Raw genomic sequence first — 13,261 nt, forward strand, 5'->3', positions numbered from 1 at the left:
TCTTCCAGTGCTGAATGTGAGACAAGAGTCACTTGATTTTTTTTCAGCTCCAGGAGAAACCATGCTCTGTTTGCTCAGAAATACAGTGAATTTCCAAACAAATATGTCATACGCTGTTCATACCGAGTCTTCATTAGAAAACTTTGCAAATACAGCTATGAAAAGTTAGAGGCGTTCTTTTTGCTTTCAGAAGGACATTGACAATGTGTCTGGGAGTCAAAGACTGTCAGTGGGCATAGAATATGTATGTGCAGCACCTCATGGATGAGTTAGCAATGCTGTAGAAACTCTATATTGACTGATTTGTTTTAAATTTAAACTTGAATTTACATTAACTTATTTTAAAACAGTTAATCATTTATTGCAAATTTGTCTATGAACATTTCAGTTATGCAAGTTGATGTATGAAAAGCAATTATCTTTTCTCAAGTCTGTTAAGCTAATTGTCTCTTGGCTTACAAAAATTTCAAATGCCTTGATATCATTGTATTTTTAAATATAATTTAATTTTCCACCTCCTTATCAGAACAAAGCTGGACAGAATATAAGTATGTGCACATGAGAAGGTGTGAACTAAATATAAATGTTTTTTTGAACGTTTTCCTGTGCTGTGACTTGAACAGCATATAATTGTGTAGGACCAGAGCAGAAAATCAACCCATAAGAAAAAAAAAAGGAAACAAAACAAACAAACAAACAAACAACACCCCCACAAAAAAAAAAAAAAAAAAAAAAAAAAAAACAACCCAAACTACTGCTCTTCCTGTAAGTATAGTGTTTGGTCAGAAAAACTTCAAGATGCCCAATGCAGTGAAAATCATGAGGGTAGTTTACAGCTTTTGCAAGAGAATCCTTTTGATTTCTGTTCAGTTCATAAAAGAGACTCATTTTGAGTATGGAAATGATTATGAAATATTAGATCTAAAATATCTGGCTTTATTTTGGCTTATAGCCATAATTTTATCAGTAATCTGTTATTCTAAGAAAATATCATTAATACAGAGCTACAGTTTCTTTACAAATAAGTCTTAAGCACTGCAGTCTCAAAAAGCTTTTCTTTAAATAGACAAGTAAACAAACAAAGAAAAAAGCTTGGAGGAAATTATTCATTTTGGAACTCTGTCATTTCTTCTGTTCCTTTAATGGCTATCAAAGTTGCAGTACCAAAACATTAGCTGTTGGACAACCTGTAGAGCTCAGATTTTATTTTTCCTTAGTTTATTCCTGATTCAGCGAATTTATGTATCAAGAACCACAGAGTTTCTGTAGTCCAATTTGAATTGACCCTAATGCTTATTGTCCAATTCAGATTAGATGACACTGAACATTGTATTGGTGTTAAAGACAGTTTAATTGTAGATTATTACTAAGATGGTGTTTATACTCCCTTCTCTTACTGTTACTAATTCAGTTGCCAAGTTTTAAAGTTGTGAAGTATCATTTTTGCCCATGTCATCTGAATTCAGTGAAAACAGTTTACAGTTTTCTACTTAGTGATACAACAAAAAAAACAAATACACAAAATACAAAAAAATCCCACCCCACCCAACCCCAAAACAAAACAAAACAAAACAACAACAAAAACAAACAAACAAACAAAATCCCCAACAATTAAACACTTAAACTAGCTCCTTCACCCTGATGAGTGAGTGGTGCTACTGTTCTCCTGTGCTTGACAAAATCAAATGCAAATCTGATCTGCTATTTTAGAACATAAAGAAACACTATAGAAAAAGAATGGATGTTTCATTAAAATGAACTGATCCCCAAATTCTTTGAAGATGTTTAAATTAATAGCAAATACAGCCTTCTCATTTGCAAACCAGTTGTGGATTTGCCTCATTACATGTCACAGTCCTCTCACTTCTGTTGTCTTGTATCTTTCTCTTACCGAAATTTTGAAAGCAAGCAGATAATTGTTGTAATTATTGCGTCTGCCACAAGGAGGAGTGGTGTCTGTACCTTCTTACCCTCCTGGAGCTTCTTCAGTAAAGATTTCTCTGAGTACATTAAAATCTATCTCTTTAGAAAATCATGGTGATAAAATGGATAACAGCTTTCAAAACACCTTAAAATCCCTAGTGTACTAAAGTGAAGGGAGCAATTGCTTTCTTAATTTCTATAAATGTTCTTGAAGTTAGGAACATAATAAGTAATATAAAAAAGTGCAATTTAAAGTATTGGATAATTTAAAGCATTGCACGGTTATGAGAAGAATGAAGCATAATTTTCTGGGATAAGTGTTTAAGACAAAACCATTTGGCTAAGTGTGTGTAAATTAATTAGTGTAGATATTCAAGACTTTTGATGACTGTGTTAAATTAAAATAAAGAACATTTGTATCCTATGTGGAAAGGCATAGCAAATTATGGTTGTAATCAATGCTGACTCTGAAATCCACAGCCTTAATCTCCAATATTTCAAACTGATATTCTCCTTCAAAGTAGCAGAATTTGACTTCTACATGTAAAGCATGGGAGTAAATGGCTTAGTAGTGCATATTAAGGAAGTCAAATAAATTAATTTCAAACAAAGACTGTTGTTTGAGGATTAGATATGCAGGATCCTATTTAAAATTTGTGAAAGTCTTGGTGAGAAGTAATTTCAAACATCCTGTTTGGATTTTCAAGCTTACTTTATTAAGAAAATTAGGAAATGATACCTCAATATTCTAGAGACTTTTAGATAGAGAATTAAGTCCTCACTTGGTGTAAATGAGCTTAGCTCCAGGGAAATCTCTAGAATTATGCTGAGTCATCACAACTGAAGATTTTGCTTTCAGCATTCCAAATTCATTTTTATCTATCCTATTAGGTTTTTCTCAGCCTCTCGTTCTTTTCATTCTCTTTGATTTCTCTAATGCTCTCTAGGGACTATCATCTCAATATGTAAAAGGCAAATACTGGAGCCTTTTAAAAAATACTGGGTGTTGAGTAATACTTTCCATTATTTCTTTCCTATGTTGTTGGCCAGAAGGCAGCTGACAGAGTTTTCTGGCCAAAACCTTAGCAACCATGAAAAGATGAGCTATGCATCCTGAGCAACATTGGAATGAAACAGGGGAGTGTGCACAATGCACATTGCACAAATGCACCTGTGCAGATTGCTCCAATAGTCCTGAGTGAGTGATGAGACCAAAATGTGCGTTCTCCAATTGCTACAGAATTAATCTGTGTTTGTCTTCTATTTGTCACAAAGCCAAGCCCCAAACCAAAAGCAGGCTTAATTACACCTACCATGTAGTATAATGTCTTAATCTTTGTAATTTCATCTTCCATGTGGTAGAGCCATTTTATCTCTGCATTTATGTGATAAAACAGCCAGATCTGGTGGCAGAACTGAACACTTGTCAGGTTCTCTGTAGCAGCTGCTTATTATCACTGGCCAGTCTACTAAGGATACTTGCCCAAATGCAAAGGGTGGCTGGTGTTCCCTTGTTCCCTTAGCTGCCAAGGCACATGGATTTTGTAGTCCTGTAGACAGGGAGTTCCATGTCCCTGTGACAGATGGCCAGACACTGAGGGCTTCTTCTGAGTATTGACACCCTGTTTGAAGTTTGAACTCTGCGTTTAAAAAAAAAAAAAAAAGAAAAAGGAAAGGAAAGTCAGGATGTGAAGGTGAAGTTAAGCAACAGATCCAGTCCAGAAAACTCAGAGGATGAAGAGGATGAACCGAATATTGGCTAATGGCGGAAAATAGATTCTTGAACAAACCAGAGCATCTCCACAGCGTCTATATGCTAGAAAATGAAAGATAATAAAGGAAGAGATGGAAAATGCTCTGGTATGATCCTGGTAGCAAGTAGTCTTTGTACTTGGGTCATCTAATTAAAAACAACAATAAAAACCAATACCTCAAAATACACGATATTTTTTCCTTTTCTTAGATCTAACATTAAATATTAAAACTTTTAGTCATAACATAAAGCTATTTTTAGTCCTGTGTGCCCAAATTTTCATGGTTTAAATGCAAAAGTTCGGGTTTTCTAATAGGAAAATATTTCTAAAGCTGTGGAGGATGTATGACAGCAGGGAATCGCTGTCCACTTTCCTCCTTGAGTACAGGTGGCTGCTCTGCTCTTTGAGGAGCTCATGGATTGGTGCAGTTTGCAGGTTTGCCTTCTGACACAGGTTTGTATGCTGTGGTGGTTCAGGGGCTGCCTTTGGAGATGCCTCTGCAGATGCTGAGGTTGAAAGCTGTGACCCCCTATGTTTCTTCACCTGAGGAGTCAGAGCACTCAGATCTTGAGTCCATTGAACGCCAAAAGAGCCACTTAGATAGGTTGAACTGTGAAAAACCCACATCTTTGTTGTTGCCTTTGTGGTATGGATCATACCTAGAGTCTGCTGCGTGGCACCTTGTTTTGTTTGCTCTACAGAGGGCTCTGTTTTTTCACACAGGTGTCATGAAATTTGAATCCTGCAGTTGGGTTTTGCTTAGTCAGGATGCTGAGTTTACTCTGAGCACAAACAACTCATGGATTTTTATTTCTCTGAGTTTACCACACAAACAAAATGTTGTATGCCATATTTCAGATGCTTCACATGCACATGTAGTAGATAAAATTTGATATCAAACAAAATATATCATGCAGCACTTTATCCTCAAAGATAGGTCAAACTCTGGTGTTATATTGTATGACCCTATACAAAATGCTCTTTCAAGTGAAAGTCTGCTGATTATAGAGGTTTGCTTAAGTGCCCCATGTGGCAAATCAAGGACAGTTCATGAAGGGTGGTGTTGGTTGGGAATACTTAAGCTATTTCAGTTTGAAGGTGTAGATCAAAACAGATATTGTGCTTATTGTCATTGGCATTTTTCACAAGAACAGTATTTTCTCTGACAGAACAACTCTTTTTCCCTTTAACTCTGTATTGAAATCAGAGTTATATTTTGCCCCTTGCAGACTGTTAAATATAGCATGTGTTTTTTTTCTAATTAGAATAAAGTTCCTTGCTTTCTTTCACTTAGGTACTCCAGTGTTTGAATGTTTGGCTAGTTGCTTCAGGATATGAAAGGATGAAATGATCAGTCAAAGCTAGTCCCCAGGCTACACGTCTGACCAACCCCTTCCCTCTGCTTCAGCCCAAGCACAATCAGATGTCTGAGTGTGCTCAGACTGAACCCTAACACTGAAGTCTCAGGGATGGGAAAAAGAGTTTTGGGTGTTGATTAACATCCAAGATGCCACCAAAGCAATTTTTACCTCTTATTTTCTTTTGTGTAATAGAATTATATTAAAAAAAGTCTTTTAAATACAAATAATTCTTACAATTAGATATCAATCATATGTAAAAACAGATGTTTTCACATAGTGATTCTCAAAGAGATTTTTTTTTTGAAAGAAAACTGTATGCAAATGCTATGAATGCAGTTTGAGGGGAAAACTCCAAATAGTGTGGCAACTGAGACAGTCACCCTTAGAAGTGGATTTACTTCTTTTTCTTTTTGCACTCCTCTATAGGGCCACATTGTTGGAAGCTTGCTTTTTACAATTTGCTAATGTGTAAAAGAAACTGCTTGCGTACAGTAAACTAACATTTGTAAATTATTGCTGCATTTAATGTTGTTGAAATACTCTAGTGTCCTCCAAAAGCATTTTTCTTTTACCTTTTCCTTTTCCATTTCTGCTTGTTTATGTCATTGTTTTCTGTTTTGTGGCAAATCTTTGGATTTTTACTCCTAATGTTGTGTGCTTTTAAATTAAATTATTATTATTTTTTTTTCTGACAGGTAATGTTAACCATTAAACAGGATGGTGAACTGAGTGGACCACTTGTTTGTAATTGCACTGTGTGGCCTTACATTTCTGTTTTCAAAATACTCTTTCCATAAAAACTTGCTGACATTAAGCATTTATCCCAGTGTTTTGTTTTTGCATTAACCTTCTCATTTGTCTTCTCTTCCTCAATCAATCAGTTCTTTTCTTTTCTCCCACAGGGATATAAATATATCATCCAAGATGGGGAATGTTGTGGGAGATGCCAGAAGACTGCCTGTGAGGAACAGCTGTTCTGGTCTCGGGGTGACGCAGTTCCTCGTTTACACGAGGTGAGGTGACATTTGAGTGGCCACTTCCTTTTCTAGCAGAAATGTCCTGGAACTATTTTGTGTTCCACAGAAGGAGAAAAAGAACCTGAGAGTTATTTCTATTATAAGGCAAGCAGTACTGCGAAAGAATGGATTTTGGTTCTGTGACTTACCTGCTTCATTCTGCTAATGAGCAAACCCTCCTCTCTCATTTCATGCTCTAAGGAATCTTTGCATGTAAAATTAGTAATTTCACGATTCATAGCTCAAAAGAATGTTAATGGGAAATTATACTTCTCTTGCTGTAGGCAAATTGTTTAAATTATCCTAATTAATTTGTATTACTCTATGGGTGGTGGGCAGATTGGATATTTGATGTCTTGAATTCCATGGTCCTGTTCAGATAGGATATCCTGTTTGTTACACAGTGAAATATCTGGAACTGAATGAGCATAGAAACATGAATTGGTCTCTGTTTGCTAAAGATGTAGGCTGCATATTGGATTAGGCTGCAGTGGTCTAGGCCACACTTGTTGTCTGCTCAAAATAACAGTTTATTTTCAGCAGTGTGATATTCCCTTTGCATTCCTTTATGTCTCTTCCAAAGAGCACAATGGGAAGTAAATGCATGCAACATGCCATTCAAAGTGTGCTGCCACTGGAATACTAGGTCGATATTGTTTTCTTTCTTTGCCTACATTTTAAATTCCTTCAGGCTATTCAGTTTGTTCTGTTCCTAATCCAACCAGCCTTGGCAAGCCTTTGCCTGCCCCATTAGCATTAAATTGCTTAATTCTATGCAGAAGTTTGGATTTAGCAAAGAAAGGCAGGAACAATAAGTTAAATAGATTTAAAATAATAGACCTCCCCATCTTTTCTTCTGTGTTATTAATTAAAGTGTGTCTGTGCTTACATCTACATCTCACATTCACATACTTGATATTAACTTCTTAATTGCTTTTTTTGTACAAAGATAGTCTGATGCTGTCTGTTTTAAAATGTAAGCTATATTCTGCAGCCTGCTTCTTCCCTGGTTTCACCAAGGACATTTCTTAACGTGGATCAGTATTATTCTGTTTCATAAATCAAGCCTTCTGAAGGTCTATTTTAATGTCCCACCATGTCTCACTGATTTCTGTTGTCCTGATGGAGTAATAGATCCTTATACTCTGCCGTCTCTTCTTGCTGTGTCCTCTTTCAGCTCCTCTGTCATTAACAAAGAACTAACAAACAAGAGAAAATATTAACTTTCTGAGGAAAGATGTTTGACCCCTTGGGAGGGGTCTGATTCTCACTTCCACTGTTCTTGAAGCATATTCAAGGTCCATTACAAGTGGAGGCATCCTGCTTTAAAATAGTGATCAGCTCCTCCTCGCACTGAAATGTGGCAGTGTCTTTCTGACCTGTGGTGATGTCTCTTTCCAAAATACCATTTAAAGTTCCTACCTTATCTGACCCATGGGTGATAACAGCCAGTGTGGGACATCAACAAGATCTGGTCTCTCTTACATTTGCAAGTCTTTTCTTCCCAAGAGCTAATTGCCAAAGCCTCCTGTGGGCCTAGTACAGATGATTTGCAGCAAGATCCAGCAGAAAGAGGGCCAGCTGTGCTGCAGTGCAGTGCAGTACAGCCAGCTACTGGGAACAAATGTAAACTTAAATCTAGTTAAGCTTTCATTTCCTTCTTCACATGTTATTTCACCTGCCCCTTTCATTTTCATCTTAGGGATATTCCTGTAACTTCTATACTCTGCAAACCAAGCAGCAGTCTACTCTGTAAGCTGATTGTCACAGTAAGGGTTTGTGAAGAACTGTTGAGTAACAGACTGTTTCTGTAGAAGTAAATGTGCTTTTTGCAAATCAGTACATTGTCTGGGGGTGCTCTTCTTTTTCTCCAGTGGCATAAATACTGTTGTCTGAATTTAATCCTTTTACCATTTCCTGTCAGGTTGGCACAGAGTGGAGATCCCCCTTCAATGACTGCATTATCAATGAGTGTGTCCGAGTGAATGATGAGGTTTTTGTGCAGCAAAAGAATCTGTCTTGCTCTCAGATGGATGTGCCTGACTGTCCAGAGGGAACTGAATTACGCTGTGACCAAATAATTGACTGCTGTCCTTCTTGCAGATGTGGTAAGGCTTAATGGGTGACAAATGGAATCACTGAAGAGTTAATCTTAGTGCTGATCTATTTCTCAATAGCAATTTCACAAGTGTATACTATGCAAGTAAAATACCAGTTTTAAACTACTCTGTATAATTTAGGCATTGACTATAGTAGCTTCTGCTGCTATTACTTTCACTTTCCAAGTGATGTTCACAGTGTCCTTTTGGACTAATTATTATTGTCACTACTTTGCATTGCTTCAGGGAGACATAACGGGGTATGTCTCTACCAGCAAATTACAGCACTAGCCTGTATTGTTAAGCAGTTAAACAAGGTCTTGATGTGCTTTTATCTTAGAAAAGTCCAATGCTATCATCAACACCTGCTATGAACAGGAAGTTTCCATGCAGCCGTGCTGTCTTTTGGTCATCTCTGAGTGTTGTGGCTGGGTCCATTTATTAGCACAGTCTTGGATCGGAAATACAAATCAAAAGATTTGGCTATTTGGACTCAGTCTGGGAAGACTCCTGTTCATATTTAATTGACAGGTATATAAGCAACCACAGGGTAAGGAATTGCAGTGGAAGGAGGAGGAGAAATAGGTGCTATAACTTGCAGAAAGCCTATGAGTGCATCTTCTGAGGGCAAGAGGCTTGAAATGGAAGGTAAAAATCTACATTTTACCATGTACTTCTTAAAGAAAACAACAACTCACCAAGGAATGTTTGGAGGTGCATATCAGGATAATTGACAAATTGTTATCTTTGAAAATATAAGAGGGCTATAAAAATTATTATATTATAAAATATAAGAGGGCTAATTTGCACCTATTTACAATGAAACTTGATCTACATGTCCTCAGCTGGAACTCTAATGAGTCAAAAATGCATACTTGTGGTTTATTAAGTCGAGATAATGGTATGATAATCATAATGTTAAATGGAATATTATCCTCTCTTTCAGTACCTGTGAATGGCTGTCCTTTGAATGGCACTGTTATTGGGGTAAGACTTGATGCTTTTATTTGCTATGTTGGTAAGATATTTGCTGTGTTGGTAAGATATTTGAATGAGCTTTTGAAAAACACAGACTTGTCAGAATATACATAAGTGTACAGGGTAGCTTTGTTCAGCCAGAATCCCCACACGTTGCATCAAAAAGAGTGGCAAGGGGCTCAGTGCTATTAGGTCCAGTTCATGACCCTTCCACAGGTTTTCCTCTATGACAATGAGCATCTCCTCAAAATGGGACAGTAATATTTCTTTATCTTGGATGACTGAAGGAAAAAGTGAAGGATGCTTGAGGAAAAAGTGCTTAAATAACTGTGGTAATCTGCATTGTGTAATGTCTTGCAGGCTACCAAACACACCGGAAACTATCTGCAAGGGATAATCTCAGAGATGATCCTTGCCCACCTTGGGGAAGGGAAAACTTCCCGTATTCTACCTAGAGGATAAGGCGGATTAAAAAAGTATGGAAATTCTTGCTTCACCTGTGTGGAAAAACGGGTCTCCCTCCTTGGCTATTAGCAGGAACAGGAAAGCTGAGCTTCCTCAGTCTTTGACCTCAGCCCTCTTTCAAGATCCCTGCTGATATGCCCTCAGAGGAAGTTTTTTCTCAACTGCATATTTAGTGGATAGATTAAGACATATTTAACCCAGTCCCTGACAGTGGGAATGACTGGAGTTAAGCATCTGATCTCATTTATGCCGAATTTATCTTTGGAGAGCTCAGTCAATTGTCCATTGTTTCCCTAAATCCATGTTCTGGCAGCACCTCTGGTGTCAAAGAATTCTAAGTATTCTCAACATCCCCCAAGGAAACAGGTCCTCTTTATTCATTTAACTTAACTTTTAACCTATGTATTCTTGCATTGACAATGCATTTTTTCCTTTTATTGAAGAAGTAGGTTTACCCATATCTCTTTGTGCTCTCGAGGTACAGCAGAACCTCTCTCCATCTATTTCTTCCATTTTTTTTCCATATTTCATAGGCACAAGTTCATCAATTTATTAGAGTTAAAGCCCTGTCATCAAACATCCATCATTCTGTATAAGGATTATTTCCCTGTAGAACTAAATCCAAGAAGTAATTGTGCCTTTCTGTCAGAACATTGGGAGAAGGGTTTTAAAGTGCTTAAATCTGAAATAATCTCCTTTCTCTTTGATTCCTTTATTTGTCTCTCTATAATATGTTGTCAAAACTAGTTGTGGCATTTTATAAAAGCCATACTTGTAGACAATTTCATGTAGTATAATTGCCAACTCCTGTCACCTTCTGTCATACAGGAGTTAAATATATATTATTCTGTGTTGCAAAAAGATGTCTTTTCAGCTGCATGCTGTTATTTTGTGAACAACTAATTTTTTCTCTTCCAACAAAATGCTTACCTGACCTGTCAGAGAAAGTCTTTGCTCAATTTTTAAGTATTTTAGAATATTTTAAAATGCTTTAAGTAAAACATAAACAATGTTTGAAAAAAATGTTATGTTGAATGGAAAACCAGGAGTATCTGTATTTTGAAGATTAAAAAATATTTCAGTTTGTCAAATAGTAAAAAAAATCCTTTTTAATAATTTTTCCCAAATTGGCCTGAACTTGTGAAGTGTTTCAGGTGACACTACACTAGTTTGATTCATTTTTGTTTGCTATCTGGATCTCTATAAAAACTTTTTTTTTTTCTTTTGTTACAGCTTTTAAAATGTGTTGTCTTCTTGACAATTGGCCATTTTATCAAACACAGTCTGTGAAAGATTTTGAGGGCATAGGTAGGCCCCAGCTGTTGCATTACTTCTGTGCTTTTCCTTTCGCACCATATCAGGCAGTTAGCATTCAACAACACAGTTACTAAAATATTTTCTCAGGATGGAGAGTGTGAAATTTGAGAGGAGATATAAACCTTGGAAACTTTCTAAACAAAATGGAAAGTTTGATGGAAAAATGATAAAAATATTCAGTGGATCTTAAATTAGAACTTGTCTTAATGAATAGTTTCTTTTAACTTAAAATAATTTCTTTTAATTATTTATTTAAAGCTAATTAGCTGTATGTCTAAATTTTTTTGAGCAGCCTGAGTTACTACAGCTTTGTCTTACACTATTTTCTACTTCAATGACTGTTGCAGAGTTCTGGTCAGGAAAGAAGATGTGGTGTCCACAGAAGTTCCTGGATTTCAAAACCTTATTCTGGGTCCTTTAAGAATAGGTTTCAAATTTCATTTTATATCAAGGGAAAACTTTTCTCTATTAACTCATTCATTGAATAGTTCCAAGTTTTGAGTCTTTTACTGCAGTTCTGTTAACTGACTGTGTCCTTAATCCCTTTACATTTTTGTCTTGTATCTGGTTACCAATATTATATTCCAGTAATTTGGTGTATTGCATTCACTCCACTGTTCCTAACAATTCTGTGGGCTTTAACTGCAGACTTCCAAGCAGGTGGCTGTATTTACCAAAAGGATTATCTGCATCACTCATCTGTTTTCCCAGGCTTTTACTGAGTGGCAGTCTTGAAGGAGATCTGAGTAGGTTTTGGCTTTATGCAGGTTATTTTGATTGCACTGACTAACACTGGGTTAGCAGATGTTGACATTTTATTCTATGTTAGCCAAGAAAACACATGATAGGTGTATAGGGAAAAAGTTGTATCAAACCTTTATTTCACTCAGTTCTGTCATGCTAAACTATGTTTGTTCACAGAAATCCGTTGTTAAACTCCATTTGCATGCTGATCACTAAATACACTAAATAAATATAATAAAACTAAGCTGTGATGCAAACTTTGGATCAAAGCAAGACCTTCCCCCAAAAGTTCAAGGAACTTACTTGTGTGTAAGGATTTTGTTTCAACATGTCTCTAGCATGCCCTACATTCCTTCCCGCAGCAGTGATAAGCTTGACTTCAGCTATCTTTTTCTATAAAATCGAGATTTTAGAACTTAGGAGAAGACACGAAGGGGATATCAATTGTAATATCAGTTGTGGCTTTACTGAGTCTTTCTTCGTGATGTGAAAGTCTAGTGTTACTGAAGCATTCTGTGATAAGTATTTACTTCTAGAGGGCCTGAATTAAATGTTTAAGATAGTAAGCAGAACAAATTCAAATATATTTTGAAATATGTCACTAGGATGAGGACATCTCCTTGATTTGCAAGGCTTTTGTGTGTGTGTGCGCTTGTGTGTGTTTAGACTTATCAACCATTAGAGCAATACTAGTGGATTGGATAGCCTTCTGAGGCCATGTAGTCTGTACTAGAACTATTATACTGATATCTGAACTTTTTCCAATGCTAAGAGTTTAATGTTTCATATCACATTTGTCATCTATCCCTCACCTATAGGAAAATGTTATGAGTGTGGCTTCATGCCATACATCAAGGGCTTTTAACTCTCCAGATTATGTCATAATATTCACTATAAAAGATTAAACTGAAAAAGGTGAAGAGTCCTGTGTTGAGGTCTTGAGCTGAATTGTTAAAAGATCAGGACCTTCCCATTGTTATTACAACCTCTGTCATATTATTTGTGGAGAATCTTTTTTCTAGACCTTGATAAACTAAGAAGAGAGTGATTTCTGTTGTTGGTGCTTTACTGAAAGCCACTATGCTCTGTAGGCATCTGTTATGCTGGAGTCCAGTGTAAGAATGTTATTAATATTCTTTATTAAGAACATTTGTTCTTCAGTGTATATGTGGGCGTATTGGCTCAGAACTACCCATAAACCCATACTTTTACACAGTTACTCTGGCCTGCTTCTTGATTTTGAATGTTTACTTGTGTGGAAGAAAAAAGGGAATTTGAGGATATGCGTAGTGTAAGCATAGGAAATTCCTTTTCTCAGTGAAGTCAGCAGTGATAGTCCATTGACTATGATTCAAAGCTTTTATCATCTTGTGCTATTCAGTGTCTATTTACTTTATTAGTTGTTTTTTTTTTTTTTTTTTTTTTTTTTTGTGTGTGTGTGTGTGTGTGAAAATCACAGAATCACAGAATTGTCTAGGTTGGAAGAGACCTCCAAGATCACCCAGTCCAACCTCTGCCCTAACACTAACAAGTCCTCCACTAAACCATATCACTAAGCTCAACATCTAAACGTCTCTTAAAGACCTCCAGGGATGATGACTCAA

At 36.5% G+C, this 13,261-nt stretch overlaps 1 protein-coding gene across 2 annotated transcripts in view; it reads left to right on the top strand.

The window, feature by feature from the left end:
- The window catches only part of VWF (von Willebrand factor), a 148,437-nt gene that overhangs the window by 120,725 nt on the left and 14,451 nt on the right, over positions 1-13,261 (top strand). For both annotated transcript variants that reach the window (XM_040566017.1, XM_040566023.1), the window contains exons 44-46: positions 5,941-6,051; positions 7,979-8,162; positions 9,100-9,140. In XM_040566017.1, the coding sequence (XP_040421951.1) occupies positions 5,941-6,051; positions 7,979-8,162; positions 9,100-9,140 (336 nt within the window). The remainder of the gene's footprint in view (positions 1-5,940; positions 6,052-7,978; positions 8,163-9,099; positions 9,141-13,261) is intronic.

The sequence above is a fragment of the Cygnus olor genome, chromosome 1 (genome assembly GCF_009769625.2).
Source record: "Cygnus olor isolate bCygOlo1 chromosome 1, bCygOlo1.pri.v2, whole genome shotgun sequence".
Taxonomy (NCBI): Eukaryota; Metazoa; Chordata; class Aves; order Anseriformes; family Anatidae; genus Cygnus; species Cygnus olor.